At 39.3% G+C, this 21,142-nt stretch overlaps 2 protein-coding genes across 8 annotated transcripts in view; one reads left to right on the top strand and one right to left on the bottom strand.

The window, feature by feature from the left end:
• lama2 (laminin, alpha 2) overlaps positions 1-7,381 on the bottom strand; it is a 167,209-nt gene extending 159,828 nt beyond the window's left edge. For all 7 annotated transcript variants that reach the window (XM_067384976.1, XM_067384975.1, XM_067384974.1 and 4 more), the window contains exon 1: positions 7,265-7,381. In XM_067384976.1, coding sequence (XP_067241077.1) covers positions 7,265-7,331 — 67 coding nt within the window. In that variant the 5' untranslated portion in view covers positions 7,332-7,381. The remainder of the gene's footprint in view (positions 1-7,264) is intronic.
• Positions 7,382-8,741: 1,360 nt separating this feature from the next.
• si:dkey-126h10.1 (vesicular inhibitory amino acid transporter) lies at positions 8,742-18,807 on the top strand. Its single transcript, XM_067382928.1, has 3 exons — positions 8,742-9,092; positions 16,012-16,728; positions 18,370-18,807. The coding sequence occupies exons 1-3, from the start codon at positions 8,742-8,744 to the stop codon at positions 18,805-18,807; spliced, it is 1,506 nt and encodes a 501-aa protein (XP_067239029.1).
• The last annotated feature ends 2,335 nt before the right edge of the window (positions 18,808-21,142 follow it).

Here is a 21,142-nt window from a genome sequence, read left to right on the forward strand (position 1 = left end):
AAAAAGATTTGGAAGGACATGAGTGTGGGTAAATAATGGCAGAATTTTCATTTTTAAGTGAATTATTCCTTTAACCTTCACAACTGAATCGCACAAAAATACCTCATTTAGGGATGAATATTGGCTAGGTCAGTGCTGGAAGTGTTTACAACGACAGAATGAACAGCAGAGCAGAGAAAAGCAGAAAGGCGAGACATTAAAGCCCACATGTGTCCTGAACAATAACACAATCCATTTAACACAACACAAAGCTCAGAGTCATTCAGAGCTGGGCAAACATGAAGAGTGTTAAGAACTACACTCCCAAAATGATGGGTTAAATTTGGACAAACCCAAACGTTGGATTGAAAATTTAATTTAAAAATTAAACCCAACAGTTGGGTTTGTGCATATTTGACCCAATGTTGGATTGAAACAACCCAGCATTTTTATAGTGTAGTTTGACCAAGTAGCAGTTAGTTAAGAGGTAATCAGTCTTACTTTTCCAATTCAAATTAGACTAATCTACCTTTTTATGTTACTTGCTTTAAAAAGTTAGGATCAGTCTTGAAGAAAAAAACTTAACGACTAACTTTTAAGACTTTTAAGAGTGAGGGCGGCGGTCTGAGTTTCCCCGCTGAACACGATACAGCTCCAGCTCGAGATCCGGCGCCGTTACAGCAGAGACTGGTCGATTACACTTGAATTACTTCTAAATGTTTAATTTTAACTTCTAATATTTTTTAAACAAGCTTAAATTTATTAAAAACTATATAAAATATTCTATACTGTAAAAATGCTGGGTTAAAAACAACCCAAGTTGGGTTGAAAATGGACAAACTCAGCAATTGGGTTAAATGTTTGCCCAACGTGCTGGGTAGTTTTATTGAACTCAACTGTTGTATAAAAATTACTGTATTGCTTACTTAAAATGAACCCAAAATATGCTGGAAATTAACATTTATTAATATGTTTAATAAATGAGCATTTATTATTAAGATAATGAATAATAAACAATAAACATTTATTAAATTGCTTATTAATAAATGTTCACCTTTTGATTATTATTGTTGCCTCTAGTAATTATGTGTCTGATTTTTAATTTCCAACATATTTTGGGTTTTTAAGCAACAATACAGTAATTTTTAAACAATAGTTAAGTTAAATAAAACTACCCAGCAGGTTGGGTCAAACATTTAACCCAATTGCTGGGTTTGTCCATTTTCAACCCAACTTGGGTTATTTTTATCCCAGCATTTTTAGAGTGTATCGTCGAAAATAAAGGAATTATCATATTATCAGACAGTGGTTGTGTGAGTATTTTTTCCCGATGATGAATCTGGAAGCGCTGGACGTAAACGACGTATGAAAATGACACCAAAGAGAAGAGATTGTTGAATAAAGTCATTATTTTTGTTTTGTTTTTGTGCACAAAAAGTATTCTCGTCTCTTCATAAGATTAAGGTTGATCCACTGCAGTCACATGACTGTTTTAACGATGTCTTTAGTTCCTTTCTGGACCTTGAAAGTGTGGATTATATTATCATAAACCTTTCAGATTTCATCAAAAATATCTTAATTTGTCTTCTGAAATGTAGAGGATTTAAGTTAATCACATTATTTCATGCAGTAAAAAAATAAGCTAGTTTTATAGTAAAAATTAATCAACCCTGTATGCTGGGTTAAATAATCAACCCAATTCGCTGGGTAAAATGAACCCAACATGTGTTCTGTGCTCTATATACCCAGCCCAGTGTTTAAGCAGTTCCGGACAGAACATTGGTATTCCATCCTGGTCTGGTGAGGTCTACATCTCTGCCTAAAAGTCCTTGTCAACAACAAGAAGATCAGATGAAGTGATGCAATACTGCATAAATGATTTACAAGAAATGCCACAGCAAATATAGCCAATGTCACTGAGATCTGGAGTCAAGCAGCAAGGTTACGTAAATGAAAAGCTTCACACAGCTGTGGTCATTGTGATTATATATCAAATATCATATCTTTTGAATGGCATTGTATATTTTCTCTCAACAAGGATTGTGAAAGTTTTTCACAGGGCCAAACAGCCTCTGACGGCCGGACAATTTCATCTCCGTATCCCACAGTATCTCTCGTTATTTGATCATCTTAAGACAAGGAGGAGCCTCTGAAGAGACCCTTTAGGACCAAACAGGATCTTAATCCCAATCCCAGATTTTGCTATAGTTTAGAAATGCCTCTGCATCTGGGCAGAATCTGCTCTACCTGCATTTACAGTCAGGAGCCGCTACTGTATTTAGCAAATATTTTATTTCGGAGATGAGATTTGGTCCCCCAGTCACATGTCTCTCTGACCGCTTCCTGTCAGCTGGTCAATGGCTCGTGAAATATCAGACTTAAATAATGCATGGACCAATCACAGCATTGGCTTTAAGCAGCCTGCATCACATGACATTTCCACTGCAGTACATCACCTCTGATAAATGGCGAGAAAAACACGCATGTAGACAGCATTCATATTTCACAGCTCCGTGTCTCTTAACATTTGCTTTGTCGTGGGTCTCCGGCGCGGCGCGCCCACATTACATTTGTAACGCGTGGCAAAATACATAAGCCAAATATAATAAGCATTTTCTCTCCTCGGCTAACAGCATGACTGCTGTCTCATTTATCTTGTGAAGCATTATGAATTCAATCACAGCTTCTGAAAAATGAAATTGAGAGTAATAACAACGTTAGCCGCGCTCTCACACACACACACACACACGGGCTGCTGGAAGTACACGCTGCATACTGACTCCACAGAATCCCTCAGCCATGTTTATACTGACAGTCTAGAGCTCCTTTACCGTAGTAATAAACATGTGTGTAATATCATCATTGTTCTCCCTGAGAAATGACATTAAAGAGCCACTGTTTCTGGGATATGACCTTTCATGTAGTGTGTAATACAGCTGATTATGAGTGTAAAAGTTTCAGAGATCAAAGTGCAGGTGAATGGAGTTTTTGTCTTCTGTTCGTATCAAGAGCTCAGATTCAGATATGATAATGAGCGTTTGATTTCTGACCAATCAGAGCAGAGCAGCTCTCAGAAAGGCGGGGTTTAGAGAGACCGTGTCTTTGATCGAAGCGTTTCAGACACTGAGAGAAAAGAGCTGATGCTGCAGTGGATATTATGAGAACATTAAGGTGTTTTTGAGCTTGGATGAGTGTGAACCTGCTGTAGGAGACGAGAAAAGAAAAGTTGCCATTCACAATCATTTTCATCATTGTTTTTATTGTTTTAATAATATTCCATTTTATTATTTGTGTTCTGTTCTGGATTATGTGGAAGATTTTATTAAATGTTTTATTAAGTTGTTATAATACTAGATTATAATTTTAACTCTAGTGTGTTTTGATATTACATATAAAGTTAATATATTTTAATTGTGCTAATTTGCAACTTCATCATTACAAATGTGTAATTACGAATGTATTTAAATACATTTCAATATAAATGACATTAAACTATATTTTAGTTTCTCAGGGGAATGCAGTTTTTTTCCTCCCATCTCATATTTGTTCGACCACCGTGTCCCTTTAGGCCAACATGTTCTCCAACCAATACGACTATATAAGGCGTTTGTCACTTCCCTGAAATACGACCCATAGGAGCGTTTGCTATAGTTGCACCCCTATCGTCAACAGGACACTTTCATTTTAATGCATTGTTCCCTTTTATCTGCGCCATTTTTCGGGTTTCGCGTAGCTCAACTGGTAGAGCATTGCAATAACAATATGCAATCACGTGATCATGCGATCGTGGGTTCGATCCGAGGCAACACATGTGCTCATAAAGAGTATATAAATCACTGAGGGTAGGTTTAGGGGTGGGGTGTGTAGTCATTAATAAAACTTAGTTTTGGTTAATTAGTTCTGCATTTAAATGAACGCGCATTTTGATTGGTAATGACAGTCATACAGATGTAACTCGACACTGTCATTATTTTTACGCCCAATAGAGGGCGCATGACTTCAAAACGTAAATACAGGTCGTAATATGGTGCTTAAAACACGACCTATAGGGTCGTTTATTTTTGGAGGACAGTCTCGAAAATAATGTTTTAAAGCACAAACTGAAGACTCCAGTGATCATCATGTTAACATTGTCCCAGACACATTACACTGTATGCTGACTCATCCCGATTCACACTGTTAGTGCGGAGCGGAGCGACGGCAGATTGATCTGGAGTCAGTGGACACGTGTGTTAAACTCCACAGAGAGAGACAGCACACAGATACAGAGCAGAAACTGGATACATCATCAAAGACAGAGAGACACACGCAGGGAAGAGGAGGAAACCGAGCCGAGCATCAAAAGGAGCAACGAGTGACTTCCTGGAGAGTTTATGAATCTCGGGAGTTCAACGAGCCACCTGTGAAAACACTGATGGAGTGTGTGTGCGTGTGTGTCAGCACAATTCATTTTTCCTCCATATGCCACTGCGTGAGGCCGAGGTCAAAGGTCAGGACCCTTAATTCACTTCATATACGACGCATTCATACTGTAGAGTTCATTCCTCGAGGAAGAGTGTGAGAATAACACTAGCAAATGTGCTTTCTGAAAGACAGGGTTCGTCCAAACATGAACAATCTGTCATAATATTGTTGCTCAGTCGGAGAAATTCAGAAGAATCTTCATGCTGCTCTTTTATACAATGAAAGTCTGGATTGAGGACAGATGCTGAAGCTCCAGTAATGACACTGGCCATGTGCTGGATCACAAGACTTCATCTGAAGAACAGAAGAACGAAAGTCTGGAATGACGTCCAAAACGGTTTAATTGAATATTTTTATTCTCTTGTCCTGCAAAACCATAAATGTGGTGCCTTGAAGAACCCAGAAACCAAACCCTGATCTGAAGAAGATGAAATGGTTCTTGTGTAGATCTGGAGCACACCTCAACCCATCCACACAGAAGACTGCTGGAAATATCTCTCTCTCTGTGTCATCACACTCACACCATTCTCTGCTCAGACGTAAATAAGCTCAGAGGCCATTGGTGTTGGGCGCAAATCAACGTCAAGCAATCGGTAAAACATTGAAAACAATCCATCAGAGCGCTCTTTTTGCATCTGTTCATCAGCGTGAGCAGGATAAAGTCAGACCTGAGCGGTCGAGGCTATTCATCGGCGGCGGCGTGGAATTACCTATTGATTTTCTTCCTCGAGCATTCTCAAATCTTACTGAGACAAAGCCTGAATGTGCATAATATTAGCCACAAAGATGCTTCTCTCTCTCTCCATCCACATTATCGTTCAGAATATTTGGGGTCAGTAAAGAAAGGAGCATTAAAAAGTGACAGTGAAGACATTTATAATGTTAATTCTGTTCTATTCATCAAAGAATCCTGAAAAAAATCAGTTTGCACAAAAATATGACTGTTTCCTCCATTAATAATAATCATAAATGTTTCTTGAGCATCACATCATCATATCAGAATGATTTCTGAAGGATCATGTGACACTGAAGACTGGAGTAATGATGCTGAAAATTCAGGAATAAATTACACTTCACTATATATTCACAGCTGATTTAAATCATAATAAAATGTCACTGTTTTTACTGTATTTTTGATTAAATAAATGCAGCAGAAGAGACTCTTTCAAAAACATGTAACGATCTTAAAGATTCTAAACGTTTGACCGTTCTGTCTCATCATTGTCCTCTATTCCTGCACTAAAAATACTCCCAACATCCACTTTTAGCTGCCACACACACACACACACACACACACACACACACACACACACACACACACACCCCGAATGCAGGACTCACACTGAAAGATGAAAGATGCTTCACAAGAGCCTTTTCTGGGTTAATCGACTCTGCTTCATTAAACGCTAAACAAACATCACTCACACCAGCGTCTCTGGAAGATTCAGGCGTTTCAGAGGTTGAAGAAATGAAACAATAAAGCATTTAAAGCGCGTGATATTAAAGGCCACTGCACTGATGCTCACAGATTGATTTCTTCGAGGATTCTCGGTCTGTTCTAGAAAGCTGAAGGCAGATCTCTGCTCATGTGATTGAGAGTTTAACATGTTTAACACTATTTTCATAAACTATAAATCACATATCCAGAAAAATATTGTGTGTGAGAACAATACAAATACATTTACTGCTCATTCTCGTCAAACGGTAAGTAAATAGATGACAGATAGATAAATAGATACACATTCTGGTAATATCACTCATTTTGTGGCTTCAGTAACAGGGTTGAAGATCACTGTGAAAATTACTTAAAAAGCCCACACTCTAAAAAATGCTGGGTTAAAAACAACCCAAGTTGGGTTGAAAATGGACAAACTCAGCGATTGGGTTGTTTTAACCCAGCGGTTGGGTTAAATGTTTGCCCAACCTGCTGGGTAGTTTTATTTAAACCAACTATTCTTTAAAAATTGCTATATGGCTAGCTTAAAATTAACGCAAAATATTTGGGAAATTAAAAACCAGATGCAAATAGAGACAACAATAATAGACAAAAGGTGAATGTTTATTAATAAGCTTTAATATTTTATTAATATAAATTTAATAGTTTAATATTTTATTAATATAAATGTATTAATAAGCAATTTAATAAATGTTCATTTCCAACATACTTTGGGTTAATTTTAATTAAGCAATACAGTCATTTTCAAACAATAGTTGAGTTAAATAAAACTACCCAGCAGATTGGGCAAACATTTAACCCAACCACTGGGTTAAAACAAACCAATTGCTGGGTTTGTCCATTTTCAACCCAACTTGGGTTGTTTTTAACCCAGCATTTTTAGAGTGTAGGAAATATCACTGACCACACCACATTATTCAATGTTAATAATCTTATACTTTGTGCCCAATTAAAATTGCTGTTTCTATAACAGAGTTGAACTTTTAAGCCAGTTTATAAAAGATTAAAAGTAATGAAATACTAGTTAAGACTGAAGAGAATCTGGTTTAAAGAGGAGATTGACACAGCAGGGTGGAATAGAGAGCAGAGGCGAAACCAAATAATAATTAATTATGTTATTATGATGATAAAAGGAGACATGCAAATTGTTGATTCTAATGAAAAACAGTTTTAGCAACAATATTTTTAACTAAATATTGCACAGAGTCTATTCGATGCAACATCTCATCAGCAGCATGTCATGGACACACACTTTCAGACACACATTTATTTCGCTACGAAACGAGTAAATCGCCACATGAACTCGTAATGCGCGCTCACTCCCCGCTGGCTGCGCGCGCAATCGAGATGCGTTCACGCACTCACCTCTCTGCTGAGCCGCGCAACACCGCCACAGCAGCCCGACGAGCGCGAGGAAACACGGCGTGTTCATGTCCCAATCCGCCTGTCGATCATGAGCGCTCAGGCGAACACCAGCAGAACTCCAGGAACTCCTCGAGTGACTTTAGGAAGTTTGGGACGCTCGTCTGGTGATCCCTCCTATCCCGCGCTGAGGAGGGGGCGTCCCGTCCCGAGATCACATTCCTCTGCGCTTCCTCTCGTGCAGCATCACCTCCCTGCAGGAAAACACTGAAATAATCTCAACTCCAGATACTTATTTGATTTAACTCGATTTGTCAAGACAAATTACATTTGTTCCCAGTTTTGGATAAATCGGCATCCCTGTTACCTACAGCTTTTATTGTTATGTTTAAAGCATCATTTTCTGTAGCCAAATAACCCCATACAGCAAATAAAGTGTACTGACACATCCCAAATTTAGGTGTAAAAACCTAAATTTGAAAACAATTTTGTTAAAATTTATTGAAAACAAAAAAATTGTTTGATGTTTTATCGGCTTTTCCACTGTTTGTTGAATTGTTTTGTGTTGCAAAAAAGTTTTAATGATTAAATGTGAAAAAATATCATTAAATAAACTTAATAAAGCTTTTATGATAATTGTATTATATTTGCAGCTTTTTGAAGCTTAAAGGGATATTTCACCTAAAGATGCAGATTCTGTCATCATTTACTCACACTCAGGTTGTTCCAAATCTGTGTAAATGTCTTTGTTCTGCTGAACACAAAGGAAGATATTTTGAAGAATGAGAGAAACTGAACAGTTTTGGGGCACCAGTGACTCTCATAGTGTTTTATTTCCTACTATGGAAGTCACTGGTGCCCCAAAGCAGCCTGGTTACAAACTTTCTTCAAAATATCTTCCTTTTGTTCCACAGAAGAAAGAAAGTCAAACAGGTTTAGAGTGAACGAGTAAATGATGAACTAAAAAAAACAGCAAAACTAAAATCCAATAACTGCATCATTTATCCATGCTGTGATGCATGCTGGGAGCTCAGGAACCCCGAACTTAAGCCCCATTCTTCCACACGAGCGTTTGTGAGGAGTGAGTTTGAGTAGATTCAGTGTAACTCTGGACACACGTCCGGTCTTTTCCCCAGACTGAGAATTCTTCAGGAGTTTGTGGACTTCCTCTGCACCCTCTAGTGTTGGACTCACAGATTTGGTCTCATCTGTATTCACTGAATCCAGACGGTGCTCATTTTGACAAAACGGAAAGCAAGACCTTTTCTAAACAGACACCTCTAGACAAACACACATTGTCAGTGATTATAATGTTTCAGTTCATCGGTCTGTCAGTCCTCCACACTTCTGTGTTGCTGTCGGCCAATTTAAAATGGATGCAAAGCCAGTTCCTCCTCACAGGGTCGATGGCCCGCATCTCCGTTATGCGCCCGCGGTGCTCAGACTGACATCTGGCCGGACGGTACGACGTTCCTGATGGATGTCAGTTGAGTTTGGCGGGATTGAGACACTTCGTGTGAGTTGTGAAAGCCGAGCAGTTTGCTCTCCTGTGCTCTCCTCATCGAGTGTCCGTCGAGCTATGCCACATTTTCAGCTTTCTCAGGTGAAGACTCATGCGGAGGCTCTCTGGATGAAGCGCTTCCACGCGGCTGCTGAGGAGAACCGAGGTCTGGTGGTGAGGGACGAGCTGGCTCAGACGTATGGAGACTCTCAGGATTCCAGTCCAGAAGACCCGGTCCACTCGGACCAATCCCGCGAGGACGGCGCTCCCGGCACACGGCCCAGAATCACTACTTGGGAAGCGGGATGGAATGTCACCAGTGCCATACAGGTGAGCACACACACACACACACACACCTGCATGACGTACCTGTAAGCACACTGTCATTTGGAACTATAAAGATGAAGGAAATGCAAAAAATGTAATGAAAAATTCTAGGAAATAGTGAGAATCTAATGTGCAGCTGGTCACAGGTGTGACACACACACACACACACACAATAAAAATCAATTACTCTTGCTGCTAGTGTCACTGTTTGCACATTCTGTCTGTGTTGTTTTAACAGCCGATTCAGAAAATGAATTATGTAAATCAGATGACGGTGCAAACGCTGCCAAAATAAAAGAAGCTTGTTGGGTTTGAGGATGCAGCAGACCAACACAATCTCCAGCGTCGACACACTTCTGAATATATAACCGCTCATAACCGCTCATAACTGCTCATAACTGCTCATAACCACTCATAACTGCTCATAACCACTCATAACCACTCATAACTGCTCATAACCGCTCATAACTGCTCATAACTGCTCATAACTGCTCATAACCGCTCATAACCACTCATAACCGCTCATAACTGCTCATAACCACTCATAACCGCTCATAACTGCTCATAACTGCTCATAACCGCTCATAACTGCTCATAACCACTCATAACCGCTCATAACTGCTCATAACTGCTCATAACTGCTCATGACCACTCATAACTGCTCATAACTGCTCATAACCACTCATAACTGCTCATAACTGCTCATAACCACTCATAACCGCTCATAACTGCTCATAACTGCTCATAACCACTCATAACCACTCATAACCGCTCATAACTGCTCATAACCACTCATAACCGCTCATAACCGCTCATAACTGCTCATAACCGCTCATAACTGCTCATAACCACTCATAACCGCTCATAACCACTCATAACCGCTCATAACTGCTCATAACTGCTCATAACCGCTCATAACTGCTCATAACCGCTCATAACTGCTCATAACTGCTCATAACACTCATAACACTCATAACTGCTCATAACTGCTCATAACCACTCATAACCGCTCATAACTGCTCATAACTGCTCATAAGCACTCATAACCGCTCATAACTGCTCATAACTGCTCATGACCACTCATAACTGCTCATAACCACTCATAACAGCTCATAACTGCTCATAACCGCTCATAACTGCTCATAACCACTCATAACCGCTCATAACCGCTCATAACTGCTCATAACTGCTCATAACTGCTCATAACCGCTCATAACTGCTCATAACCGCTCATAACTGCTCATAACCACTCATAACCGCTCATAACTGCTCATAACTGCTCATAACTGCTCATAACCACTCATAACCGCTCATAACTGCTCATAACTGCTCATAACACTCATAACACTCACAACTGCTCATAACACTCATAACACTCATAACCGCTCATAACACTCATAACTGCTCATAACCACTCATAACCGCTCATAACTGCTCATAACTGCTCATAACACTCATAACACTCATAACTGCTCATAACACTCATAACACTCATAACACTCATAACTGCTCATAACACTCATAACACTCATAACTGCTCATAACCACTCATAACCGCTCATAACTGCTCATAACTGCTCATAACCACTCATAACCGCTCATAACCGCTCATAACTGCTCATAACTGCTCATAACCACTCATAACCGCTCATAACTGCTCATAACTGCTCATAACCACTCATAACCGCTCATAACCGCTCATAACTGCTCATAACTGCTCATAACTGCTCATAACCGCTCATAACTGCTCATAACTGCTCATAACACTCATAACACTCATAACTGCTCATAACACTCATAACACTCATAACACTCATAACTGCTCATAACACTCATAACACTCATAACTGCTCATAACCACTCATAACCGCTCATAACTGCTCATAACTGCTCATAACCACTCATAACCGCTCATAACCGCTCATAACTGCTCATAACTGCTCATAACCACTCATAACCGCTCATAACTGCTCATAACTGCTCATAACCACTCATAACCACTCATAACCGCTCATAACTGCTCATAACTGCTCATAACCACTCATAACCGCTCATAACCGCTCATAACTGCTCATAACTGCTCATAACCACTCATAACCGCTCATAACTGCTCATAACTGCTCATAACCACTCATAACCGCTCATAACTGCTCATAACTGCTCATAACCACTCATAACCGCTCATAACTGCTCATAACCGCTCATAACCACTCATAACCGCTCATAACTGCTCATAACTGTATGACTGTAAAAACTGTAACATAATAAGGAATCTAGACATTTTTAAAACAAGATTTACTTGTGAAGCAGTTATCTCAGATAATTATTATGAATGATCAAATATGCAAATAGTTTCTTGTTTTATGCATAAACCTCCAAACATTTTGTTATTTTTATTTTTTTTATTTTTTTTTAATCCCCCTTTTTGACAGTGAAATAAGAAAAGTATCTAAACTAGATCGTACTGATTTTAAAGTTGTTATCTTCACTTATAAAGCAGTCCATGGGATGGCCGTCGATAATGTTTGTAATTTGGTGACAGTGCCCACACCATCTCTGGTTCTCCAGCCTCGTTGTAAACTCAGAGCTATGGATGGGAGGTCTTCCTCTTGTATTGCTCCCAGGTTGTGGAATTCTCTGCCTTTTCCTATTAGGAATGCTCCATCTTTTGATTGTTTTACAAATTTACTCAAAACATATCTTTCTACTGAAGCTTTTAAGTAATAATTTTACAGTACTTGTTGCCATTGTTGTTTTTGTGTTATGATTGTGTTTGTCATTATGGGGTTGTGCTGTTCTTTTGTTGTTGTTTTTTCTTATTGTTGAAGCGCCTTGAGTGTAATACAAATAAAATTCATTATTATTATTATTATTATTATTATTAGATTACACACTCTAAAAAATGCTGGGTTGATGTTACGTATGTGACCCTCATTCCCTGAAGGAGTGAACGGAGACGTACATCGGAACTGACCGACTGAAAGGGAACAACCCAAGTTGGCTTGAAAATGGACAAACCCAGCAATTGGGTTGTTTTGACCCAGAGGTTGGGTTAAATGTTTGCCCAACCTGCTGGGTAGTTTTATTTAACTCAACTATTGTTTAAAAATTACTGTATTTCTTGCTTAAAATGAACCCAAAATATGTTGGAAATGAACATTTATTAATAAGTTTAATAAATAATAATTAAACAACAAACATTTATTAAATTGCTTATTAATATATATTAACCTTTTGATTATTATAGTTGCCTCTAGTAGTTACACTCTAAAAAATGCTGGTTTAAAAACAACCCAAGTTGGGTTAAAAATGGACAAACCCAGAGGTTGGGTTAAATGTTTGCTCAACCTGCTGGGTAGTTTTATTTAACTCAATTGTTGTTTAAAAATTACTGTATCGCTTGCTTAAAATAAACCCAAAGTATGTTGGAAATTAACTTTTATTTTTAATAACTGAACAGTTTAATCAATAATAATTGAACAATAAACATTTATTAAATTGCTTATTAATAAATATACACCTTTAGATTATTATTGTTGCCTCTAGTAATTATATGTCTGATTTTTTTTTTTAATTTCCAAACTATTTTGGGTTCATTTTAAGCCAGACTTATAGTCATTTTTAAACAATAGTTGAGTTAAATAAAACTACCCAGCAGGTTGATCAAGCATTTAAACCAACCGCTGGGTTAAAACAACCCAATCACTGGGTTTGTCCATTTTCAACCCAACTTGGGTTGTTTTAAACCCAGTATTTCTCTCTTTCACAAGATGTCATATAAGTCTCTCTGGCCTGGTGAAGTTTCAGCTTAAAATACCCCACAAATTTGCCCCTATTTGGGGGTGAGCAAAAACATGCCTTTTATGATAATACTATATTGCTGGCTAAAAAAAAAATAATCCAAAATTGGTTGAAAAAAATGGCTGTGTGAAAACAACCCAATCCCTGGGTTTGTCCATATTTAACCCAGCATTTTTTAGAGTGTATGTGTCTGATTTTTAATTTCCAACCTATTTTGGGTTCATTTTAATCCAGTCATATAGTCATTTATAAACAATAGTTAGGTTAATAAAACTACCCAGCAGGTTGGGCAAACATTTAACCCAAGGTTTGTCCATTTTCAACCAAACTTGTGTTGTTTTTAACCCAGCATTTTGTACGGTGGTTAGTGATGAAGATGCAGGTTTGGGAAGTGTCTGTTATGCTCCTAAATTAAAATGTTAAGTAAACAAATTTCTCCCCTCAGATGCTGCATGAATGATTGCTCGGATGTTTGTGTGCGTTTGAATATGCCTTATTTACTTTATAGCAGCATAAATCCTTGTTTATGTGAATGCCACCCCATTACCTCATCTGTTCGCTCCCATTTGAGCTGAGGGTAATATTTAGAGCTGTTAATGATCACACGCTCGTTATTGCTGCTTGAGCTTGTTAATTCATCCTTCTGCTTTACTTGTAGTGTGCCTCTCTTTCCCTCTTCACCCATCTGCCTCACACGCACCTGCCTTACTCTCTTTCCTCTGACCAATCCTGGTCACTGTGATTTTGCCAAGTAAGACATGTTCCTGGGTCAACATATTTTGTTGATCCTGGAAAAACATTCCAGTCTGAAAATTTAGTCTTAACCGTATTCCTACCCCTAAACCTAATCCTACCTAAAATCAGAGGGGAAAGATAGGTGAACAACACTGATGTAGCACCTAACCCTGGTTGCAAGCCTAAACTTGACATAAACGGTAAACTTGTCCCTCAGATCTGATTGGTTGATTGGAATGTTGTTCCTGGATCAGCATCTTTGTGCAAAATCACGGTGACCGACAAACCCTATAGTGAGCTTCCTCGCTCGCTGCTGTCTACTTAGGCAGCGTCTTCTAAGGCAGCATAAGTTCACACACTGCTATGCCGTCAGAAGTGCGTTCGTGTCCGGGTAGGCGCTCACTAGCGTCTGGACTCCTCTTTCTCTCGCGTCCGTGTGTGTGGATGATCTGCTGTCATTTGTTCACCAGAGATACAGTCATTAGGACCCTGAGAGGAAATGAACGCAGTGCTGTATCTTTATTCATTGTGTCTAACACAAAGCAATTTACAAACAATTACAGTCAAGATAAAATATCTGTCACTTAGCGCCTCTTTAGAGATGACTGTGACTTCATTAGTGGAGGGGTGTGTGAGAGGGTGTGATTTCATTACTCCCATCTGCTGTGCGGCTGTGTGTTTCACACAGCTGTGTGTGTGTGAAATCTCTCCTAGCCGTCTTTATATGAATTTGAGACTAGAACCAAACCTGTATGTGCTCAGAGGTGGAGTTCTCAGTTGTGGTTCATTCAAGACTCAACTTTGCCTCTCGTTTAAATGATTTGGAAGTAGTCTGTGTTTCCCTGCCTTCATTCAGCCTGAGAAGCTAAGAGACTCCAGCCTCCCTGCGACCCTACAGAGGAGAAGTGTTTGGAGAATGGATGGATGGTGTTTGATCTAGCCCTAACCCTCAGCACATTCTGATAGATTGAGCATTACTGTCTGATCCAACTCCATCTTGAGAAAATATAGCTGTTTTAAGGGCAGTGTTGGGGAAAAATACTTTTAAAAGTAATGCATAAGTGATTATAATGGATTCTGTTTGCTTTTGTCGCTTCGCACCGCTCGCGTCTGGTGTAATCCTCAGTGAGGTCAGCTGATCATATGAAATTATATGAATGATATTGTATGAATTAATATGAATTCACCACCAAAAAAGTTACAAACTGTAATGACAATGAGCTGGTTTGATCACATCAAGTAACAGCAATAGTAGGTGAAATTGGGGTAAGATGACCCACCCCCTGTATCTTGGCAACCGTACCCTTTTATTATCATGTGACCGTATATTTTGGAACCACCCATAATTTCTGCTAGACTGTGAAAAGGAGAAGCACATTGTGGAAGGAACAACCATGCCAAATGCCTTGTGAATAAAAATATTCTAATTTAGTTTTTATTTAACTTTACTCAACAAACTCTCTGTTTAGTCCGTTTTTTTTTTTTTTGGAAGGTTACAACTTTGCAAACTTTGTTTAAGGTTCAGTTAGATGGTCGGTTTACACCCAGATGGGGTAAATTGAGCCACAGAAACACTCTTTTTATAAGAAGCCATATTTTAGAGTCCTGTGTCATTGATTCTAATCATTTAAAATGATAAGAAACATCCTGTAATTACTTTAGATACTTTATCTATTTTACATTTTCGCTTATCTTGAGAACCACATAAGTAAAAAATGGCTCATCTTACCTCACTCTCCCCTAATACTCATGCTTAACTTAATATAGGTGACTCACAAGATGTGATATAAGTCTAAGGTGTCCCCTGAATGTGTCTGTGAAGTTTCAGCTCAAAATACCCCATAGATTTTTTTAATTCATTTTTTTAACTGCCTATTTTGGGGCATCATTAACTATGCTCCAATTCAGGCTGCTTCCCCTTTAAATCTCGTGCTCCACGCCCCCCCACAGCTCTCGACTCTATAAATACATTGCATAAACAAAGTTCACACAGCTAATATAACCCTCAAAATGGATCTTTACAAAATGTTCGTCATTCATACTACATGCATGCTTCGGATCATGTGAGTATAGTATTTATTTGGATGTTTACATTTGATTCTGAATGAGTTTGATAGCGCTCTGTGGCTAAAGCTAACATTACACACTGTTGGAGAGATTTATAAAGAATGAAGTTGTGTATATGAATTATACAGACTGCAAGTGTTTAAAAATGAAAATAGCGACGGCTCTTGTCTCCGTGAATACAGTAAGAAACGATGGTAACTTTAACCACATTTAACAGTACATTAGCAACATGCTAACAAAACATTTAGAAAGACAATTTACAAATATCACTACATTTGAGCTATTGAGCAAGTCTTCATGTGTGCCTCTGTTTCCTCAGGGTATGTTTGTGCTGGGTCTGCCCTACGCCCTCCTGCGGAGCGGGTACGTGGGTCTCCTGCTGCTGGTGTCAGCCGCACTCATCTGCAGCTACACCGGAAAGATCCTGGTGTCCTGCCTGTACGAAGAGGACGAGACAGGCCACTCGGTCCGCGTCAGACACACCTACGAGGACGTCGCTAACGCCTGCTGCAGACACATCTGCCCTTACATCGGGGGCAAGGTAGTGAACGCCGCACAGGTCGTGGAACTGCTGATGACCTGCATCCTATACTTGATTGTCAGCAGCAACCTGATGTGTCACAGCCTGTTCTTCCTGCCTCTGACCCCGGCGACCTGCTCCACCATCACCTTCCTCATCCTGGTGCCCTGCATGCTGATCCGTGACCTGAGAGTGGTGTCGCGCCTGAGCCTCTTCTGCTCACTGGCTCAGTTCCTCATCACATTCATCGTGATTGGCTACTGCCTCCGTCAGTCGCCGCAGTGGGCCAGTAGGAGACTGAGTGCCGTGACGGTGGACTTCGATGGCTTCCAGGTTGCGGTGGGGGTGATTATCTTTAGCTACACATCTCAGATCTATCTGCCCACGTTGGAGGAGAGCATGACGGACAGGTTGGACTTCGACAGCATGATGAACTGGACTCACGCTCTGGCCTGTGTGCTGAAGACAGCGTTCTCCGTGACGGCCTTCCTCACATGGGGAGAGGAAACCAAAGAGGTGCACTGATCCCACACGACACTAGTTGCTCTTATTATTACAGAACACCATAAAAATGTGTGCAATGTTTTACTACATGTACTGTTACTGACAATCCTCATTTTGGCTGCGTGAGATTCTCCAGCTTTGTTGTTGTTGAGCTGTTAAAGCTCCGCCCTCTTCTGGAAAGGGGGCGGGATCAGCAGCTCATTTGCATTTAAAGGGACACACACAAAAACGGCGTGTTTTTGCTCACACCCACATAGGGGCAAATTTGACAAGCGATAATAAATGATCTGTGGGGGATTTTGAGCTGAAACTTCACACACACATTCTGGAGACTCCACAGACTGATATTCCATCTGTAAAAGAAGCTGGGGTTAGATAGAGGGTTAACCCTGGGAACATAAGATTTTAGATTTTTTTTAACCAAAATATATTACTTTTCTGAACACCTCACAACATTAATGACATATTTAACTTCCAGAAAAACATATTTTCCCATCTCAGGCACCCTATTATTATTGGTCATTATTTTAAGTTATGGACACTATGGGAGCTCTCTGAATATTATTATAAAATGTATTTGTGATAAAATCAACATTTTCCTATTAATCAGATGTCACACTAATTCAGTAATTGAAAATATAAAAGTTACATAAAATCTCACACTTTTGCTACTAAAGCCTGAAATGGACACTTTTTATGACAGAAACCTCATAATTTCTGATCAATGGCTTAAAACTTCAGAATATGAACTAAAATCAGTATTCTTATGATTGATCTGAACATTTCAGACAGCGTTCAACTAACTTTAAATTACTTTTTCATAAACTTAACAAAAAAATAATAATAAAAATGTAGGTGTGCCGGAGTTTTTTGCCCAAATTGGCCACTGCTCTAAATCTAGAGAATGAATGGAGAGCGCATGATATTAAGAAATCATGAATAATGTTGAAATAACAAAGATCATTTTCACAAGTAATAGTTTTCTATCTTTAATTGATGTAACGGGGTTAAGCTCGACAAACACAATTTCACAACATAATTTAGTTATAATTATTAAAGAAGGTGCATACTTGCCTGTGTCTGTGTTCTATGATGTCACTTCCTATTAATAATGTCACACAAGTATCAGTTCATTATGGTTCGTGTAACGGGGTTGAGTGGTTACTGAGGCACGGAACTAAATGATGTGATTTTAATGAATTTACTTAGAAAAAGCACAGATGGATATTTATGGGACTTTTTTCTCATTTTATTATTCATATCCCCAGTACACTTTCATAGAAGGCCTTGAGGGACGTGACAAAATAGGTGGTGTCAACTGAAAAAAACTAAATAATTTCTAATATGAAGATAAAATGTATGTCATGTTTTTAAACATTATTAAAGGAGACATTTCAATTAATACAAAAAGCTTTTAAAAATATATTTTGGTGACCCAATAGATAAAATACACTGAAAAAGGTCAGAGAGACTCAAATCGTACCGGTTTTGTGGAATGACTCCATTTGTTCTACTGTGGATGTGTTTAGCAGAATATCCGAGCTGCTTTTTCCACACCACAGAAGTGTATGGTGGCCACTGTCGGTCCACTGCCATTTCTATCCAGGTAAACAATCCTTTTAAGGGAACTTAATTGTTTTTTTTTAATTTCAGGTGATAACAGATAACCTGCCCACAGCGTTGCGTGTCGTGGTGAACCTGTGTCTGTTGGCGAAGGCTCTGCTCTCGTACCCTCTGCCGTTCTATGCCGCGGCAGAGATCCTGCAGACCGGCGTCCTAAAGCTGGACTCATCCGCAGACGGGGCGGAGCGGTGGACGCTGCTCCTGCGCGGCTCTCTCCTCCTCCTCACCCTCATCATGGCGCTGTACGTGCCTCATTTCTCTCTCCTCATGGGCCTGACGGGCAGCGTGACCGGGGCGGCCATGACGCTCCTGCTCCCGGCGCTTTTCCACCTGCAGCTGAAATGGACTGAGCTGGACATGAGCCGGAGGCTGGCGGACCTGCTGATATTACTGCTGGGCTGCTTCTGCAGCGTCTCGGGGGTTGTGTGCTCCATCAAAGGAATGGTGACGGCCTTCGAGGACAAATAGGTGACAACACTGGTTGTTAATAAAGTTAAACGGAGCCGAGTCTGGAGGTTAATGAGCCTGCTTTGCTTCCTTCCACAAATCTGACTGTGAAATGTTATCTGTTGTCATAATTCACCATGTTCATTGCTCAGGCACTTACCAGGCCAATCATGCATGAAAAGCACACGAGATCCTGTTCTACAGTGTGTTTATTATTCCCTCGTTGTCTCTGGAGCGCAGTAAACAACTTCTGACAGTCAGTTAACTTTATGTAAAAAAACTAATCATAAGCATACTGCTAGCTACTAATAGGCTATTAAATTATGAGCTTCTGGAACAGCTCTTTTTCACAACCGCCTCCGTTTGTGTGTTTCTATCTCTGCGTTGATGAGAATATCATAATCAGTCAGATCAAGCGATCAATTCTGAACGAAAACTTCTTCAAGCAATGCTTATGTAACTATAGCCACTGGTCAATGTTGCCATGAACACAAAAATATAAAAGTTTACCACAGAGAAAATAAAACTCTGCAGCATGAACTTTCCTAATTTACATTCTGGTCTTTTTCCTGTCACGTGCTTTGGTCAGTATGGATTTTCAGGTCAATGAAAGTGTGTAATTTATTAAGTCTAGTCTAGTGTCCCTGATCAGGGATCCTGGGAATCATCTCCTGGGGTTTTTCAGAGTCAGTATAAGAGTCTCTTTAAGTTATTGTAACTGTGACCTCAATCATCTACTATTAGTGTCTGAAGGACTGTTCCACAGGTGCAATAATTGGTGCAAGATCATCTTTGATGAACGATGAACACTTTCATCTTTAAAAACTTCATTTCATACTAGCTTTTGAGTGGAGTTTACATGACGTCAGCGTCGGCCGGAGTGACTGCGGTTACGCAAAATGAGTGAGCGGCAGCATTGCTTTTCAGCGTGAATACCACAAAACACACAAAGCTTTGTGATTGACTGTACAAATCGATTTCACAAGAAATCTGAGGTATATTCTTACAGAAAGAAAAGCAAATGGATCACAGAAACAACTAGAGAAACATGTTTTGCAGTTATCATCTTGTGTCAATATGTTGAATTTTGAAGTAAAAATCATACCCTATATATTGTATTGAGAACTCATCAATTAATTAAATATTTACCATCTAATATTCTGCATAATTGGGTGTTTTTATATAAACACTGACAAAAACTATACAAGTTTTAGGGCTGGACGACATATATAACACCTATATTGTATTTATATAAAGCGTTCACAGGCAGATTTGCTTTATGTATTTCTCCGGTGTCAAAATCAGGCACATATAAATGTCTGAGTCCAGGCTGCATGGATCACTGGGTCTTTGGTAAGTTTAACAGGAACACTATCAAGTCCAACCTTTAGTTTAACTGTTTGTTTTACCTGCATTTTCACAGTTTCCCCTATTAAATCCAGTCATGCAGCAGCTCTTTTGCCACTCAGTCCAGCTGAGGGAGCGTGTTCCAGCAGGAAAGTGACGTCAATACCCTCTTTTACTAGCTATGAGAAAGGCCACTGCATACCTAGTAACACTTTAAAAAAATATTTTAGGTATTATGAACACATAATGAACATTTTGCAGTGTTTTTATACATTTGCAATTGTTCACAAGTTCATTTGTGGTTTAATACCATGCCAGCTTATAGCATAACAAGGGTTAAAACATTAAAACTCGTAGTAATTGTAACCCCTTGTGATGGTTATTGTCGGTAGATGAACTACGTTTGTAAATGTAACACGGCATGGGAACCTGGATCTGCTTTTAAAATATATAAAAATAATAACTCGGGGGTTGCATTTCTTCTATCACTATTTGTTTTAAGCACAGCTTTGTAAACACGTAATTTTGTAAATGGGGATTGGAGAAATGATAACTATGCCAATATGAACCCTCAGTTTAGCAAGATAAATGAAATGGCAATGTCGATAAATCAAGTAGGCCTACAAACACACACCCTGCCTCTCATTCACTCAGTCTTAAACAAATAAAACGAATGGTGGCAGGCCTGCCGTGGCTTGAGAGCGTGGTGGCCAAGAAAAGAATAAAAACAACTGGCCGCTTCACTTCAAAAGCAAACAAAAAGAAAAATAGTTTAACTGCAGGTGCAACCACTGAGAAACATGGACTTTTAATTCTGACATTTTTAATCACAGGACTAAATAAACTATTGCACGCCTGTTGATGTTTTGAATGCGCTCAACCACTAACCAGAAACGTCAGGAACAAAGACGCCACGTCCATAACCCAATAGCTGCTGAAATGTCTGTTGAATATTTTTTAACATCCTTGCCTGGGGTCATGCATGAGCATCTGAGTCTGTTCTGTTCTA

The sequence above is a fragment of the Chanodichthys erythropterus genome, chromosome 4, assembly GCF_024489055.1.
Source record: "Chanodichthys erythropterus isolate Z2021 chromosome 4, ASM2448905v1, whole genome shotgun sequence".
NCBI lineage: Eukaryota > Metazoa > Chordata > Actinopteri > Cypriniformes > Xenocyprididae > Chanodichthys > Chanodichthys erythropterus.

Coding starts and splice junctions, on each gene's coding strand:
- si:dkey-126h10.1 (XM_067382928.1), top strand. CDS start 8,742: ATGTCAGTTGAGTTTGGCGGGATTGAGACACTTCGTGTGAGTTGTGAA. Junction 9,093..16,011: donor ATGTCACCAGTGCCATACAG/GTGAGCACACAC, acceptor CTGTTTCCTCAG/GGTATGTTTGTGCTGGGTCT. Junction 16,729..18,369: donor GGGGAGAGGAAACCAAAGAG/GTGCACTGATCC, acceptor TTTTAATTTCAG/GTGATAACAGATAACCTGCC.